This window comes from Bufo gargarizans, chromosome 7 (assembly GCF_014858855.1).
Source record: "Bufo gargarizans isolate SCDJY-AF-19 chromosome 7, ASM1485885v1, whole genome shotgun sequence".
Classification (NCBI taxonomy): Eukaryota; Metazoa; Chordata; class Amphibia; order Anura; family Bufonidae; genus Bufo; species Bufo gargarizans.
Genome location: NC_058086.1, coordinates 191,167,368 through 191,184,939, shown reverse-complemented (window position 1 = coordinate 191,184,939; position 17,572 = coordinate 191,167,368). Strand labels below are relative to the sequence as shown.

Below are 17,572 nucleotides of genomic sequence, written 5' to 3'. Positions count from 1 at the left end.
GAAACCTAGCAAAACCGTGAGTCACGATTTTCCGGGAGGGTGGACTGACCTGCAGTTCACATTGTTGGTCATGAAACCAGAAAGTTCTGGGATTAGCAGAAACTCTGACGCCTCTGCTGTGTGTCGGACTAACTAGCTACACCACTTATCAGTATCGTTTAGTTTCTTGCTTCATAGTCGCCTTATGCCTCCATCTGGACATTCTAGGATCCACCGAAAATAACCCGATTCTTAGGTTATCACTTGATTGACGGGGGTCAAAGAGGTCAGATCCCTACCGATCACAGAAACTGATGGGACCTCATATACTTTACAACCGTTTCCCCCACAGGAGGGCCCCAGCCACCGGCTGGGTGTATAGGGGACCGCCAGCACAGCTCAATTCAAGTGTGCAGCGCTAAATCGTGCTGCAATCAATTCAGTCTCAGGATCGGTGGGTCTCCCAGATGTTTGACCCAACCAATTATAACGCAATGCCATACCCTAGCACCGTGATGGCTAACCTCCGGCACTCCAGCTGTGGTAAAACTATGACCAGCATGCTCCATTTATATCTATGGAGTTCTGAGAACAGCCAAGCAAGGGGGCATCTCGGGAGTCATAGTTTGAACACAGCTGGTGGTTAGCACGGTCCTAGCACTATGTCATCACTTTACGAGAAGCGAATACCCCTTTTAGAAATTGCCTGCTGAAGATTAGTCCCCAAGAGTGAGGCCATCAGGCTGTGAACCTTGAGGAGGTGTGGATTGGAGGAGAATACACATTCACTATCCACAGATTCACAGACCAACCACAGTGGACTCCAACAAGGAGGTTCTTCAGCTGATGGGAAACTACAACCTCCATCATGACAAACACACAAACATTACATTTAGACTCATAGTAACACATTTAAAAGTAATGGATGCTCAATTTTTACGTCATCACAACAAAGCAGCAAATCAATGTACCTGAGTAGGACCAGTAGGGTTCACTGGCCGCCTTACGTCTTCGTATCTGCACCGAGCTTCCATGTCTGTTTTCATGTAGTGCTCCCACGTTCCCCTCAGTGTAGGCTGCAAGACAAAAGGCGAAAATATCAATACGGGTAATGAGCTTTATCAGCAGAGTTACAGAAAACTATGGCAGCCAGCTTTGGTCTTGCATAGGTTATACACTGGTGGCAAATGATGGTTCTGATTGACAGATTCATCTACAGAACTTAGTACTATTAGATCATTTTAATAATATTAAGTAATTTGGACAATCAGGTCACAATTTGATTTGGTGATGAAAGCCATAGTCTCCAAGTCTAGGGTTGGTGTCCGAATCTATACGGATAATTGTTACCAGAGAAAACATTTTTTGCTTACATTATTGGTTAAAAGGGTTAAAGTCACTGATAAACTAGGCACAATGCCTTGTAGGGCTAGGTCCGTGGAATGTAATAGCTTTCACTAAGGCCCCTTGCACACGTTCCGTTTTTTGCGTTCCGTATACGGAACCATTCATTTCTAAGGATCTGCAAAAAAAACGGAAGGTACTCCGTATGCCTTCCGTTTCGTTCAGAGATAGAACATGTCCTATTATTGTCCGCATAACAGACAAGGATAGTACTGTTCTATCAGGACCCAGCTGTTCCGTTCCGCAATAAAAACGGAGTGCACATGGACGTCATCCGTATTTTTTTGCGGACCGCAAAAGACTAATAAAGCCACACGGTCGTGTGCAAGAGGCCTAAGGCTACTTTTACACTTGCGGCAGAGTGATCCGGCAAGCAGTTCTGTCCGGCAATCTGCATGCAAACTTAAAGCATTTGTAGACGGATGCGGATCAGTCTTACAAATGCATTGCAAGAATGGATCCGTCTCTCCGCATGTCATCCGGAGAAACGGATCCGTTATATATATATATTTTTGACATTTTTACTGGTCGGCGCATGTGCAGACCGGAAGGACGGATCCGGCATTGTGGTATTTTTTATGCCGGATCCGGCACTAATACATTTCTATGTAAATTAATGCCGGATCTGTGATTACGACAACTGATCCGGAATTTGGGACAGAGATAATACCGCAGCATGCTGTGGTATTTCCTCCGTCCAAAACGCCGTTCAGTCACTAAACTGAAGACATCCTGAACAGATTGCTCTCCATTCAGAATGCATTAGGATAGAACTGATCAGTTATTTTCCGGTATTAATCCCCTAGGACAGAACTCTATGCCGGAAAAGAAAAACACTAGTGTGAAAGTAGCCTTCGTGATCAATTGCTTCATTCTGGAGAAAAAAATACTTTAATCCATAAGTCAACGGGAAGTTAAGTGCACCAAGGGCAGTGCACCATTGCTCATCTGCAAGACCTTCCCTCTCCTTCATTGACAGGTCGAGGTGAGGTGACTATGCAGGAGCCTGGCCCGATCAATAAGGAGAGAAAAGGTCTGGCAGAGGAAGCGTAAGGTAGCACAAAGGGGCTTGGGTCAGCCCTCGGTGCACTGAACTCCATATAAAAGTACTTTTTCTCCAGAATGAAGCAACAAATCAGTAAGTGAAAACCATCATTGCATTCAGCTGAGCCACCCATACAAGGCATGGTGCCTTTAAAGGGGTTCTGCACTTTGTTTAAACTGATGATCTATCCTCTGGATAGATCATCAGCATCTGATCGGCCGGGGTCCGACACCCAGGACCCCCGCCGATCAGCTGTTTGAGAAGGCAGCAGCGCTGCAGCCTTCTCACTGTTTACCGCTGGCCGAGTGACGTCACGACTAGTATCAACTGGCTTGGGAGAGGCTAAACTCTGTTCACTTAAATGGAGCTTAGCCCCGCCCAGGCCAGTTGATACAAGTCGTGGCGTCACTGGGCCAGAGGTAAACAGCGAGAAGGCCGCGGCGCTGCTGGTGCGCCACTGCTATCTCAAACAGCTGATCGGCTGGGTTCCGTGTGTCGGACCTCCACCGATCAGATGCTAATGATCTATCCAGAGGATAGATAATCAGTTTAAACAAAACTGTAGAACCCCTTTGAGGCCCCTTTCACACGGGCGAGTTTTCCGCGCTGGTGCAATGCGCGAGTTGAACGCATTGCACCCGCACTGAATCCGGACCCATTCACTTCAATGGGGCTGTGCAGATGAGCGGTGATATTCACACATCACTTGTGCGTTGCGTGAAAATTGCAGCAAGCTCTATTTTGTGCGTTTTTTCACGCAACGCAGGCCCCATAGAAGTGAATGGGGTTGCGTAAAAATCGCAAGCATCCGCAAGCAAGTGCGGATGCGGTGCGATTTTCACGCATGGTTACTAGGAGATGATCGGGATGGAGACCCGATCATTATTATTTTCCCTTATAACATGGTTATAAGGGAAAATAATAGCATTTTGAATACAGAATGCATAGTACAATAGCGCTGGAGGGGTTAAAAAATAATAATAAATTTAACTCACCTTAATCCATTTGATCGCGCAGCCCGGCATCTCTTCTGTCTTCTTATTTGCTGTGTGCAGGAACAGGACCTGTGGTGACGTCACTCCGATCATCACATGATCCATCACCACGGTAAAAGATCATGTGACTGACCATGTGATGACAGGAGTGACATCACAGGTCCTTTTCCTGCACCCAGCAAATAAGAAGACAGAAGAGAAGCCGGGCTGCGCAATCAAATGGGTTAAGGAGAGTTACATTTTTTTATTTTATTTTTAACCCCTCCAGCCCTATTGTACTATGCATTCTGTATTCAGAATGCTATTATTTTCCCTTATAGCCATGTTATAAGGGAAAATGATACAATCTACAGAACACCGATCCTAAGCCTGAAATTCTGTGAAGAAGTTCGGGTTTGGGTACCAAACATGCCGATTTTTCTCATGCATGTGCAAAACGCATTACAATGTTTTGCACTCGCGCAGAAAAATCGTGCATGTTCCCGCAACGCACCCTTTTCCCGCAACGCCCGTCTGAAAGAGGCCTAAGTTTATGAGGGCAATCAAAATGACATCTATCACAGAAATTATTATAGCCCCATCAGTTTCTCAAAATGTATCTCATGTTGCTTTTTTTTGCAAGATATATGGTAGAATTGATCAATGGAAACTTGGAAATTATAAGACAAAATTTTATCAGCCCTTCGAAGTCTTGTGCACCAAATTTTCTTGCACGATTTGAGGTGTAAACGACTAGAAATAGGCAAAAGTGGATCAGTTACAGTATTTATCTGTTGGCTAGGAAAAGAAAACAAAAACTAATGTGTCTGGTCACTGTATCTTTTTCCCAAAAAATTCTACTTCCTACACTACAATGAAAAAATAGATATTGAATATTTTCCCAGAATGCACATAAAGAGTGTGTAGGGACTTTAAGAATACAACATTTAGCACTGATGAGACCTCACAGGGTTAAATAATAAAAAAAAATAAAAAAAAGTTTTGCTCTGTTTGGTGAAAGATTCTATTCCATCATGGAATGTCGTATAAAACTAGAGATCCCAGGGGTAGTTCCTCCCAGGAATGTGCGCCGTTCACATCTGGTTTTTGTTTATGCACATTTTTAGAACATGATCTACAGATGCAAATTGTGGTTGTTACAGAGCTACACATGACTGAGCATTACAAAGGCCCCACAAAGACCCAAGACAAGGAATCGAACACAGAACCGGCAAACTACTGAATAGGAAGAACGCTAAATGGCAGATAGAAGAATAGATTGTTCAGCCGACAACTATTCCTTCCCACCATACACGAGTGCATGTGTTGTCAGTGGAGAAAGGGCCATAAGCCGCTGCCAGACACCTCTGTTGGTGGCTTATTTCGTGTGTGAACAAAAGATCGGGCATGTTGAAAGCCAGTATGCCTAACCCTTCTTTGCCATGACATTTGCTGTCAAGGGAGAGTTGAGACACCTCTAAAAAACATCAACCCCTTAAAGACCGGGCCCATTTCAATTTTTTACATTTTGGATTTTTCCTCCCCACGTTCCAATAGCCATAACTTTTATAAATTTTTCCCACTCAGTTACTTGAGGGCTTATATTTTGCAGGACAAGATACATTTTTTAATGCCACCATTTAAAGGGGTTGTCCGGGATTGGAGTATGTGTACAACAATGCCCTAAACGTTACAAATCGTGCCTGTCCTACCTTTACCCGACATTTCTAATGCCCAGTTTTCAAATCTCCAAATCTCAGCCGGAAGCGCTGCGTTTCCACGTTCGGTGACATACCGGGCCCCTTTCTGCCAAGAAAAGCCTCTTCTTCCGCTTCACAGGGAGCCCGGTGACGTCACCCTCAGCCACATGAATTATTCAAAGTGCCTGGATGGGCGGTAACAAGGCGGCAACCAACAGCGCTAAGCCACGCCCATCTGGTCCGGTGACGTCACCGGGCAGGGCGCTTTATTATGAATGAAGGAGGCAGAGCACGGAATATTAATGAGGGGGCGGAGTCACGGTGGAGATGATATTCATTTGAAACCATGTGATGCCGTGCTGCACTGGAAACCACAGTGCAGTGCGGCAGGTAGGAAAAAATAAAGAGATGTAAACAACGCGTGGGGGACCCATGGAGCCATGTAGAAATGGTGAAAATACCTAAAATCATATGGGGGGGACCTTGATTCAGCTGTTAATAGTGAGTACACTTAAAAAAAATATATAAAATTCTGTGTGTGGCAAAATTGAAAATAAAACCATTGCAGCTCAGCCCCATTCACTTCAATGAGACTGATCTGCGCCTAGGTCAAGTGACGCAAATGTCCTAGGAAGGGGGTTGCGCCAATCACTGAGCGCCTGCTCTCTCAACAGCTGATCAGCAGCGGCCCCAGGAGTTGAACTCCCGCTGATCTGATATTGATGACCATCAATATTATTTCCAGGATAAAACCTTTAAAAAGGATTTGTCCATCATTTTGATATTAATGGCCTACCCTCAGGATAGGCAATCAATCTCAGATTGGCAGGGTCAGACACCCCATAGCGCCACTAATTAGCAGTTACCTTGCAGCTCCGGCGCTGGGAATACACAGTTTGGTCCATTGTGTAGTGGATGAAGCTGGTTATTGCAGTGCTGCTCCTACTGAAGTGAAGCTGCAGTAACCAGCTCTGTCCGCTAACACAATGGATGGAGCTTGTGTAGTTCTGGTACCGGAGCTACATCTAAAACAGCGGAGTAGCAAAAGGTGCAGAGTGTCAGACCCCAGCTGAGCCGAGATTGATGGCCTATTCCGAGGGTAGGCTGAAATATTAAAACCTGGACAATCCCTTCAAGGCATTATTGGTCTAAGATTTCCAATAGCCAATCAAGCAGGAAAGAATTGTAACATTCAGTTACATTTACAGGACACATTAAAAAAAGGGTATAAAAAAAAAAAAAAAAAAAAAGTAAAAACGTTGAAAGTTGTTAAATTCTTGGATAGCAAATTAAACCAAGAAAAAAATTGAAAAATAATTTCATGCTCATGTGCATTTGTGTATGTGGTACACTTTTAAGTCGTGCGCATTCGATAAGCAGCTAAAATGTTCCTTTTTTTTTTTTTAATAGGCAATTAAAACGATAAAATAAAGAACAGTAAATCTTCATAAGTATTTTCTTTTATGGACAACCACAACTAATATTCCCATATTGTAGCCTAAAAAAAACAAAAAAAAAAAAACCTGCATAGTTTACGATCCACTAGGTCTTCCCGTCGACTAAAACCCACTTGAAATATACGGTCTCTTCGATCAGCCCAACACAACTCGAGGCCGTAAACCAGAACAGCCGTGCATCCTGCTGCTTTAAGACTGGATGGCAAACCCTTAAAACATTACGGTTAGCACTAAAATGCACAACCTAAAACCGTTAACGGTTAAAGACATTCTGCTTTATCACATACGCTACCAGAAAACTGCCGGCACAATAAACATGGACGCATAAACAATTTATAGTTTATAAGGTGGAAGGTTTGAGGGAAGCAGATGAGATGCAAAGAATTGACAAGGAGGAGGAGGGGGGGGGGGGGGGGGGGACAAAAAACAAAACAAAAAACACACAATTCAAACTTTAGTGTTGTACGGGCCTGTAAAACACCACCTATAGAAGGCTATGTAGGTCCTTCCCAATTCAGTCTCCGCAAGAACTTGCAGCAAGGTTCCCTTCCCCGGTTGCCGCCGCAGCGATCACCAAGTTGTGGCTCTATAGGCGCTGTGCAACTACAATACTCAGCATCTTCTAACAGCCTTTGTAGTTTTGCAACTGTGACTTAAATGTTTCAGCTATAGAAGGTTTATGCTTCCTTATGTAAGGGGCTTTTTCGCTAATATTTTCCTCTTTCTATTTTTTTTATTTTATTTTTTTGAGGGGGGATGGAGAGATTGTATGTTTCACTCTACTTGAGCAACCTGTGAAAAATAAATGCGTCGAAGAAGGTAAATGTGTCAAGCATTGGGTGAGAATTCGAAGGGAGGGGGCTATGCTTTTTATAAATCACAAATTATTAATACACAGACCATTATGCACAAGATTTCTCAGCAGAGACCAATATTAAATTGCACCCCAAGCAAGCAATTAGCACTTCCCTTATGTTGTCAGAAGTGTTAAATCTGAAACAAAATGGAGTACATTTGCCAGAAAAATCTGCCAGCGTGTTAGTATGGAAACCACGGTATATGCCGCATAGGGCAGAGATATTCCACTAGTCATAATAAATAAAACAATCTATATTATATACTGACAAGAAACATTGAAATAATCTTTTAGCCTCATAGAATCTGGGCCAAATTAGACCCATCCCCATTATTAGTGTTGAGCGAACTTGTGTTTTAAGATCGGCGTCTAAAGTTCGGGTTATCGAAGTATCCCGTTATGGATTCCGCTACCACGGACCATAACGGAATTCAGAATCCATAACGGGATACTTCGATAACCTGAACTCGAACTTTAGACGCCGAACTTAAAAACACAAGTTCGCTCAACACTACCCATTATTACTAAGGGCTTATGCACATGACTGTATTAAACCTCCATTTTGGACAGAGACTCTACTGTACCTCCATATACCTGCAAATTCACACAAAGTTTTTTAGCATGAAATGAAACAAAGATGGTGGCATGCTCTATCACAGTGTTTCCCAACCAGTGTGCCTCCAGCTGTTGCAAAACTACAACTCCCAACATGCCCGCACAGCCAAAGGCTGTCCAGGCATGCTGGGAGTTGTAGTTTTGCAACAGCTGGAGGCACACTGGTTGGGAAACACTGCTCTATCAGACTCCATATATACTGAGGGATCCTCCACTAGAATTTTCTCCTCCATACACTGCTATTCAAGCTCTTGGCAGATGTGCAGGAGCCCTTGTTGGGAAGTTGGTCCTCAGCATTTTTCTCTGGTGGTCCTAAGGTCCTGGTGCAGCTATACAAAGCATGCCCATTTCTACTTTTAAATGGGTGTCTGGTTTTCACATATTGATGCCCTATCTTTAAAACAGGTCCTCCAACTCCAGGCTACCCACCAAGCAGCCGTTATAAGAGAACACAGTGCTCTTCATAGTTTACCTGCTCACCATCAACATTGCAGAACCCATTCCGAGAAGCTGTAATTATACTGCTCTGCCGATGCAAGGTTGACAGCGAAGAGAAGGCAGCTGTGTTCCCTTCAAACAGCTGATCGGTGAGGGTGCCGGGAGTCGGACCCCTGACAATCTGATATTGATTGATGACCTATCTTCAGGAGAGGTCATTAATATTGGAAAACCAGACACACCCTTTAAACACAAACAACTGTGAAGGGTCTTCTGATGGACTGTTAGGGCCCATTTCTTGCACCAGAGACCCTTCCCACCAGAGGATCTCTTTATTTGTTAGAATCATTCAATAGTACTAGTATAAAAAAAAAACACATACATCCCTTACAGCAATTTGAGCAACTAGCGTATATGGCATTAACTGCCATGGCCAGGACTGAATCAGTGGGTTTATTCTCTGATCTACTATTAGACACACTCAGTATTTTTTATTTATTTAAAACTATGATCCTTTTGCGGCCATCAGAATTCCTGCGTCACTGCATACTTTACACCGCACAATTCTGCAACTGCTGGTCATGCCACGAAAGAGTGTTTGAATGGCAGATCTCCATCAAGAAGAAATCTTCTGAAGTCTACGTCAACAGGTACGTACAAGTGCCTTGTAAAATTATTCATACAGTACCCCTTGAACTTTTCCACTTTTTTTCACGTTTCACCCTTATATATTTTTGGGGGATTTTATGTGATAGACCAACACAAAGTAGCAAGTATGTGTGAAGTGAAAAGAAAATGATACATGGCTTTCAAAGTTTTTAATAAAAAAAAATAAAAAAACTGTAAAGTGTGACATGCATTCATATTCAGCCCCTGCTGAGTCAACACTTTGTAGGACCACCTTTCGCTGCAATGACAGCTGCAAGTCTTTTACGGTATGTCTCTACAGCCTGAAATTTTTGCCCATTAATTTTTTTCTGTTTGCAAAATAACTCTAGCTCAGTCAGATTGGATGGAGAGCATCTGTGAACAGCAATTTTCAAGTCTTGCCACAGATTCTCAATGGGATTTAGGTCTGGACTTTGACTTGGCCATTCCAACACATGAATATGTTTTGATCTACAACCATTGGATTGTAGTTCTGGTTGTATGTTAGAGTTGTTGTCCTGCTGAAATGTGAACCTCCACCCCAGTCTCAAGTCTTTTGCAGCCTCTACCAGGTTTTCCTCCATGATTGCCCTGTATTTGGCTCCATTCATCTACATCACCTCTGACCAGCTTCCCTGTCCCGGATGAAGAAAAGCATCCCCACAGCATGATGCTGCCACCACCATGTTTCACGGTGGTGGCGGTGGGATGGTATGTTCGGGGTATTGTGCAGTGTTAGTTTTCTACCAAACACAGCGCTTTGTATTTTGGCCAAAAAGTGTAACTTAGGTCTCATCCGACCAGAGCACCTTCTTCCACATGTTTCCTGCATCTCCTTCATGGCTTGTGGCAAAGTGCAACAGGGCTTGCTTTGAAAAAATGGCTCTTATCGCGACTCTTTCATAAAGGCCAGATTTGTACACAACTAATCGTTGTCCTGTGGACAGATTCTCTCTCCTGAGCTGTGGATCTCTGCAGCTCCTCCAGAGTGACTATGGGCTTCCTGGCTGCTTCTCTAATTAGTGCTCTCCTTGCCTAGGCTGTCAGTTTAGGTGGCAGACATGCCATACTCCTTCCATTTTTGGATGATGATGGATTTAACAGTGCTTAGTGAGATTATATTTATATATATATATATATATATATATATATATATATATCTCTCTCTATCTCCTAACCCTGCTTTACACTTCTCCACAATTTTATCTCTGACCTGTCTGGTGTGTTCCTTGGTTTTCATGATAATGCTTGATCACTAATGTTCTCTAACAAACCTCTGAGGCCTTCACAGAACAGCTGTAGTTATACTGAGAGTAAATTATACACAGGTGGACTATACTTACTAATTAGGTGACTTCTGAAGGCAATTGGTCACACTGGCTTATATTTAGGGGTATCAGTTCAGTACAGGAGGATGAACAGAAATGCATGCTACATTTTCATTTTTTTTGTATTTATTAAAAAGTTTGAAAACCATTTTCTTTTCACTTCACACAATTGCTACTTTATGTTGGTTTACCACATAAAATCCCAATAAAATGAATTTTTTTGTGGGTCTAACGGGAAAAAATTCAAGGGGTAGGAACACTTTTTTCAAGGCACGGTATATGCTAAACTTAGTCTTGTTTCACATTTGCGATTCTTGTCATGTTTGTCGGGTTGCGGCTGGATCTCTGCTGGTCCCCGTTATAGTTAATGGGCCAGGCGGGTATCAGGTAGTGTCCAGACACCTGACAGAGATGTCTAACGCAAATGTGAAACAAGCCATAGGGTCACCGGAAGCCCATTCGACTTTAACATTAATTTCTCAATTAAAGAAAAAAACTTAAAATGACATTGTTTGGTTGAAACGCCCACTGACAACATGCTTTAGATTTTAAGATGCATGGTGGGTGTAACTTCCGATGAAACTAAACTTTGCCACAATATGACTCAGTCAATCTGTGTCAACAAATCTGCCGGAAGGATTTATGCAGATTGACCGAGAACGGCGACAGAATTGCTATTTGTTTAACTGAGAGGCTTTACCTATGTAAACAGCTGCTTGATACTTTAACAGATAGTAAAGCAAAACCATCCGGTCTGAAATCTACTGTAAAAAAGGCATATCAATAAATTGGCAGATAAACATAAAATAAATTATTTTTTCCAAAATTAAATAAACCAAAACAGGATGGAAATTATACAAAACACCCAAACCATCGAAAGCAAGCTGAACGGATTTCCGATTAACAGATGCGCATGCACTGGAGCTGGGAGCTATGCCATGGAAACAGGTCTCAGGACCAACTTGCTCAACACAGTTAGTGGGGAAAAGAATGAAGCTGCTGATCTTGTTAGGCACACAAAGAACTGGGAGGTCTGTTACAGGCTTTTACTTTACAGCCCAGGAAAGAAAAAAGTCCTTAATTAGCTGCGTCTGGCTTGTAATTCTTTGGCAAATGTGGTAATACTATTAACTCATTCAGTAAGGTACAAGAGGCACAAAAAAGTCACTTCGTAGATAAACCGTGCAAGACAAGTTTGCTCGGAACACAATTTTTTTTTTTTAAAACACGTGTATATTCTAATCACTCTATACTAACTATGCTTACATTTGTGCACCTAAGAATTTGCCACTGACCATCAACTTTTTGTATGGCTTCTGATTGCGTTTCATACATAGATCCCAATCTGTTTGTCGGCCGCTCCTCCCAGGCACTATCATCATGCGAGTACAACACAACAGGCCTGCGATCAGATAGAAGCTCGCTGTATTATAAATCACTGATTCAGTCAATTCGGGTCAGAGGAGCCGGACCATGGACCATGTTTCCCGGACTGTACAGGGTTATAGGAATCAGTCCTAAAATTTAATGTATCATCAAAAAATGATCCTCAAGTTTTTAGGTTAAACTTTTTATGAACGTTTTAAAAATTTTCCATGTCACTATTTACATTTAAAAAAACTAAATTTCTGGCCACTGAGCCCGACACTCCATGTTTTGCAGAGATCACTTTACTTCTTATTATCATTACAGGCAGGATTACAATGACAGGCAACATCATATATAATGGGGTCCACAATTCACAATAGGCGATGGACACAGCTCATCTTCTACCCCTCCCTGCACAGGTCATTCTCACAACACTCATGGAAGTCAATGAATAACCTCTAGTCTACAGGTCCCTATGGTTGATGTAGCTGCTGTGAAGCAGATCCCTAAATCTTTCTGAAAGCAGCTCAGGTATGATGGGCTAGGTTATGCCCCCAATGTCAGATAAGTGTGGGTCTCACCTCTGGGGATTAGCACCCATCTCTAGAACGGAGCCCCCAACGTAAACAAGAGCTCACTGCGCATTTGCGGCATGCTTTCCATTCACTTCTATAGGAGTTCCAAAAATAGCCAAAAAGGACCGCTCTTGGCTATTTTTGGAAGTCTCATAGAATTGATGAAGGGGGGGGGGCGCTTTGCACCAGCGATCGGCTATTTCAGAACTCCCATAGAAATAAATGAAGGGCGAGTGCACACACTCATTCCCTTTGTGGGCTTCCTTTAAATATATGTGCGAGTCCCAAAGGACATTGGTGGCATAACCCAGCAAAATGCCACCAATGTCTGAAGCGAGACAACCCCTTTAATCAAAAACTTGAGCAGGAACTAGGACATTCAGCAAGGAAAACGAACAAGAATAATCTAGCCGATTAAGTTTGGCATTTTTGGCACAAAAAGTTATGCCTTTGAGAAGTTAAGCTTAATGGACACATCCCAAAATATTTCCTTTAAAGCCACGAGCAAAGTTACATACAATGGTTATAAATTGTCAAATATCATTATGTAGCAGGTGTATACGGTAGCTCTGAAAGAAATTCCACACGGCAGATGGGAAATGAACAGATTTATTAGTTTTTTTACACTTTATTTTAGTCCGTCTGCAGTAATTCTCAGTTGGTAGCCTTTATTTCCTTGTAGTACGTGTTGAAAAAACAATTGATAGAGGTTGCCTACAGTTAGGGAATTTTCTATGCTAAACTCAAAAGCCGGAGATAAAAAACAATTCATGTGAGACAGAGGTAAAAAATAAAATAAAAAAAAAGTGTGCCACACTGAAAACAATTATTTGCATAAAGCTAAAATTTCAGTACTGACATAAATTGTCCCAACGTGGGACAATTGGTGCAATACGCATTGTACTTAAAGGAGTTGGTCAGGATATGAAAAAACAAACCATGGCTGCCTTCTTCCAAAAAGACCACCATACCTGACCACAGGTTGTTTGAGGTATTGTAGCTCAGCCCCACCTCACTTCAATGAACTTGAGTTGCAATACAAGACACAACCCATGGACAGGTGAGGAGATGTTTTTGGAAGAAGCCGGCCATGTTTTTCTAATCCTTAACCACCCTTTAACATCCATGTTATGAGGGCCTCAGCTGAACTAAATTTTTACATACTTTTTACATGGTGATGTATAGCGTTGTGGTCATGTTGTCTACTCACTGCATACCGCTTGTTCAGGTAAGGTTCAATCAGTATGGTAGTGGATACACATAGGACCCGGTAGAAGAACACAGCCTAATTTTAGACTTTCCACAGGTACAAAAGGAGGTTTAACAATGACCCCAAATAACCCATTTAATAATTTTTACATTACCCAAGGAGGTACACAATATTTTTTGATTTTTTGGAGTCAGTAGAAAGGCTTTGAGGAAAGACTTGAATGCAGCGATACAGGTTTTCGGAGATCGTTTTCTTATGTTTGAAAGAGATGGGGTTTTCAAACGAAAAAAAATAATGGGACTATGCTCCACCACTTTGAACAGACACTTTCTTTTTTTTCTTCATAAATGAAACTTCGGCAATTCTAATCCATGAAAAAATCATTTTGTGCTCCTCTATTCAGATCCCTTCAGCTTTTCCCAGGCACTGAAGGTCAAGAAATGTACCAATGGGATATGTAGATTTAAATCAGGCCTTTATTGCAAATGTAATTAACAGCGACATTGTGAGGTATAAAAGAATCTGGGAAACAATCCCTGTCCGTCTCTATGGCCAAACTAGAACACGACGTGTGCCCTTGGACAACCCCGTTGCCACCCCACCTCCCCTTCCTGGAACGGCACAGTACAAATGTATTCAGCCAGGCATCATTGACGTGGCCTGTGCAGGTTTGATTCTTTGTGGTGACAAGAAACAGCCTGTGCCCTAAAGAGGCCGAACAACATTATTACAAGAAAATTGGATCCCAAAAGCTCGGCTTCTCCAATCTTCTATAAACAGGTCACATAATAAAAACATCCATTTTACTGATCGATGTAATTGTGATTTTTGGAGCTCTACATGTTTGCTCTACTGTACTGTGCAATCGCTAAATAAACCATGATAAAACTTCACAATGGGCACCGCTTATCAAGCTAGTTTTGTGGAAATACAAGCCTGCTAGTGAAAGTTCAAAATGGAACACGTCCACCCTCCATTTCTATGGTCCACCACTCATAACAGAAGCCCTGTGAATTGCAACAGTAAAAAACTAAACATCTTGTAAGAGTAAAGTCCCATTCACATGTCAGTGTTCCACGGACGTGCGCTCTACCTGTTCTCGATGGACAGCCCCCATTCATTTTAATGTGTGTGTTCACACATCCGTGTTTTTAGCACAGACGCATGCTCTATTTTGTCCGTGCTCAGGGATCCATCACGTCCATTATGGTCTAAGGGTCTGTGAAAACCACGGATGCAACATGGATGTCTTCAGTTCAGTCCCTCTTACAGACAAAATTCCGGAACACTTGCCGGAATGCCAGATCCAGCATTAATTTCCATTGAAATGCATGACCTTTAAAGATGCAAAAATAAATAAATACCGGATCCGTTTTTCCTGATGACACCAGAGAGACGGATCCAGTATTTCAATGCATTTATCAGACGGATCCACAAACATATGCTATGCGTTTGCATACGGGATTTCCGGATCCGGCAGGCAGTCCCGGCAACAGAACTGCCTGCTGGAATCCCCTAACGCTAGTGTGAAAGTACCCTTACACTACCAATGCAATCCTACCAAGCATAACACGTACATAGTCTAGTCATCCTGTGCATAAGGCTACATGCACACAACCGTGGTAGGTTTTGCGGTCCGCAAATCGCGGATCCGCAAAACACGGATGGCGTCCGTGTGCGTTCTGCAATTTGCGGAACGGCACGGACAGCCTTTAATAGGACAGGTTATATTGTTTTTGCGGTCCATGGAACGGAGCCACGGATGCGGACAGGACACGGAGTGCTGTCCGCATCTTTTGCGGCCCCATTGAAGTGAATGGGTCCGCAACAAAGCTGCAAAAACTGCGTCTCGGATGCGGACCAAAACAATGGCCGTGTGCATGTAGCCTAAAACTGCGCCAGACAACGCTGTCAGAATACTTAACTAAATGTATTCCACTTTCACCTGCCACGTGTCCATATTACAGCCTAAACTTTTACACCTCCCTCAGGTCTACTGAACCCAACTTTGACTGCCATAGTCTAAGGTAGAAATGAAGATGTCTTGGTCTTGCAGGACGTAGAATCATGGATGCTAAAACTCAAGTGTCTCAAAATCTATGTTTTTTTTCGTATAACCGTGGTCTCCCTTTAAGAAATCTATTTTTTTCCTAGCCAGAAATCTCAAGCTGCAATTTAATTCACCCCATTTTAAGGCCAAGGCTAGGTCACACGTGGTGTCAAGCAGGTTGTAAGTAGCAACCATCAAGAATGAAAAACAGGCCTCAATAAAGCTTTCTCCTACAAAGTCTAATGCAGTACGTAATAGGGCACGAGTGAATAGGGCACACACAAACAAAGCAATAAGGCAACACAATATTGGCTTTTAAAATGTCAATGATCATATTAGCCTAGAAAATACGGCAGCTCGGGTTTATATACAATTCATGCATTATACATTTCGTGTACAAACTAATCCAGGCTGTGCAACGTTTGGACAGTACAGAGCTCTGCCTACACCTCAAGCCCGTAATGCACCCAAGACAGATATCATCAAGCGGAAAAAAGCTCCCTGCTGTGTAATAACCCTTAAATCACACAGCTGTTCTCGCTACAGCAAATGATAAAATCTTAATGTTCCATTAGATCATTGCAGGTTATCAATAGGAGGTTAAATGCCATGGAGCATCTCTAGACATCTCATGGTTGCCTTCCCATGGGAACAGGAGACCACAGGACAGTGAATGCCAGGAACAAAAAAAAAAAAAAAAAAAGAAGAGTTCTGACCAGCACACAGAAGAGGAACAAACTTATTTAAAAGGAGCAATTGCTGGAGAGTCATTAACATCAGAAGGGGGTGGAGGACCAAAGCCACTTTGGTTGACCTTGGAGATGAAGTCATCAAAGCCTTCTTTGTTGTGAGGGTACAGTAGGGAGACCACACAGATTCAGACTATTTCACACTCGCAAAAGCCAGTGGTTGAAGGGAGCATACAATGCTCATTTCTAACAGGGAATACATGGTGGCCCCTGTTTTGTCTATAGGTGGGAAATAACGAGTTATTAAGAGTCCACCTTCAAGCTATTAGAAGTCCATCTTCAAGTCAGTTGACTAGTGGAATGGGTCTTTTAGGAGAGCGCATCTCAAATGATATGCAAGTGATGTGAATCCTAAAGACAGCCCTCAAAATGGCTTCTCTGGTGAGTTAGGGGCACCTACACCGTAAAAAAAAAAAAAAGAAGGTGTTCCTTGCATGGGGCCACTTATTTCTACCCAATGTAAGTTAAATTATTAGATTGTTGTAGACAAAGGGCAAATACCTCCATGGAGAAAAATGGATCAATCATGGTATGGATGTATCTATATAGGACTTGCCCTAGGTCAGCGTTTCCCAACCAGGGTTCCCTATAAAACAGAAACAAGACATCTCACTTTGTCACTTTCACCATGGGGAATGTAAACTGTTTCTAGCCGCTCCAAGATCCTCTGCAAAAGCAGTAGACATATACCCAAGCCAAAATTATAGTAATGGACTGGAACAATACAGTAAAACACTTTACCTAGCCCTATACTAGGCTTCTGGGAGGCAGAAATGTCAACATATTTCACGGGGTAATATGGTTGGGAATCACTGACCTGTGTGGTGAAGGCAAGATACCCCTTTAAAAGCTACACAACGGGTTCAGTGGTAAGACATACACGCCAGGGCATTTGAAGTACATTCAATGGCATCCAAACATTACAACGCTCCAGAGTTTAGTTGAAGAGGAGCTTTCACCCCTCCTGACATGTCTGTTTTTAGTAACGTCTTGCTTTTCCCATGTAATTACAATTCTGGAGCATTTGTTGTGCCATTCCTATAATACCCATTAGAAGTAATTAATGAATTGCCGGCAGTCTGCAATAGAAGTTTGGGTGTTACCAGTTGGAGGGGGGGGGGGTCCCTGCACAGTCTGTCTATCCAGTCAGTGCTACCAATGTCAGACTGTGCAGGG

At 42.6% G+C, this 17,572-nt stretch overlaps 1 protein-coding gene across 2 annotated transcripts in view; it reads right to left on the bottom strand.

Annotated features, from left to right (window-relative positions):
• Positions 1 to 17,572, bottom strand: part of PTPRG (protein tyrosine phosphatase receptor type G) — a 470,827-nt gene that overhangs the window by 377,023 nt on the left and 76,232 nt on the right. For both annotated transcript variants that reach the window (XM_044300597.1, XM_044300598.1), the window contains exon 2: positions 951 to 1,055. In XM_044300597.1, coding sequence (XP_044156532.1) covers positions 951 to 1,055 — 105 coding nt within the window. The remainder of the gene's footprint in view (positions 1 to 950; positions 1,056 to 17,572) is intronic.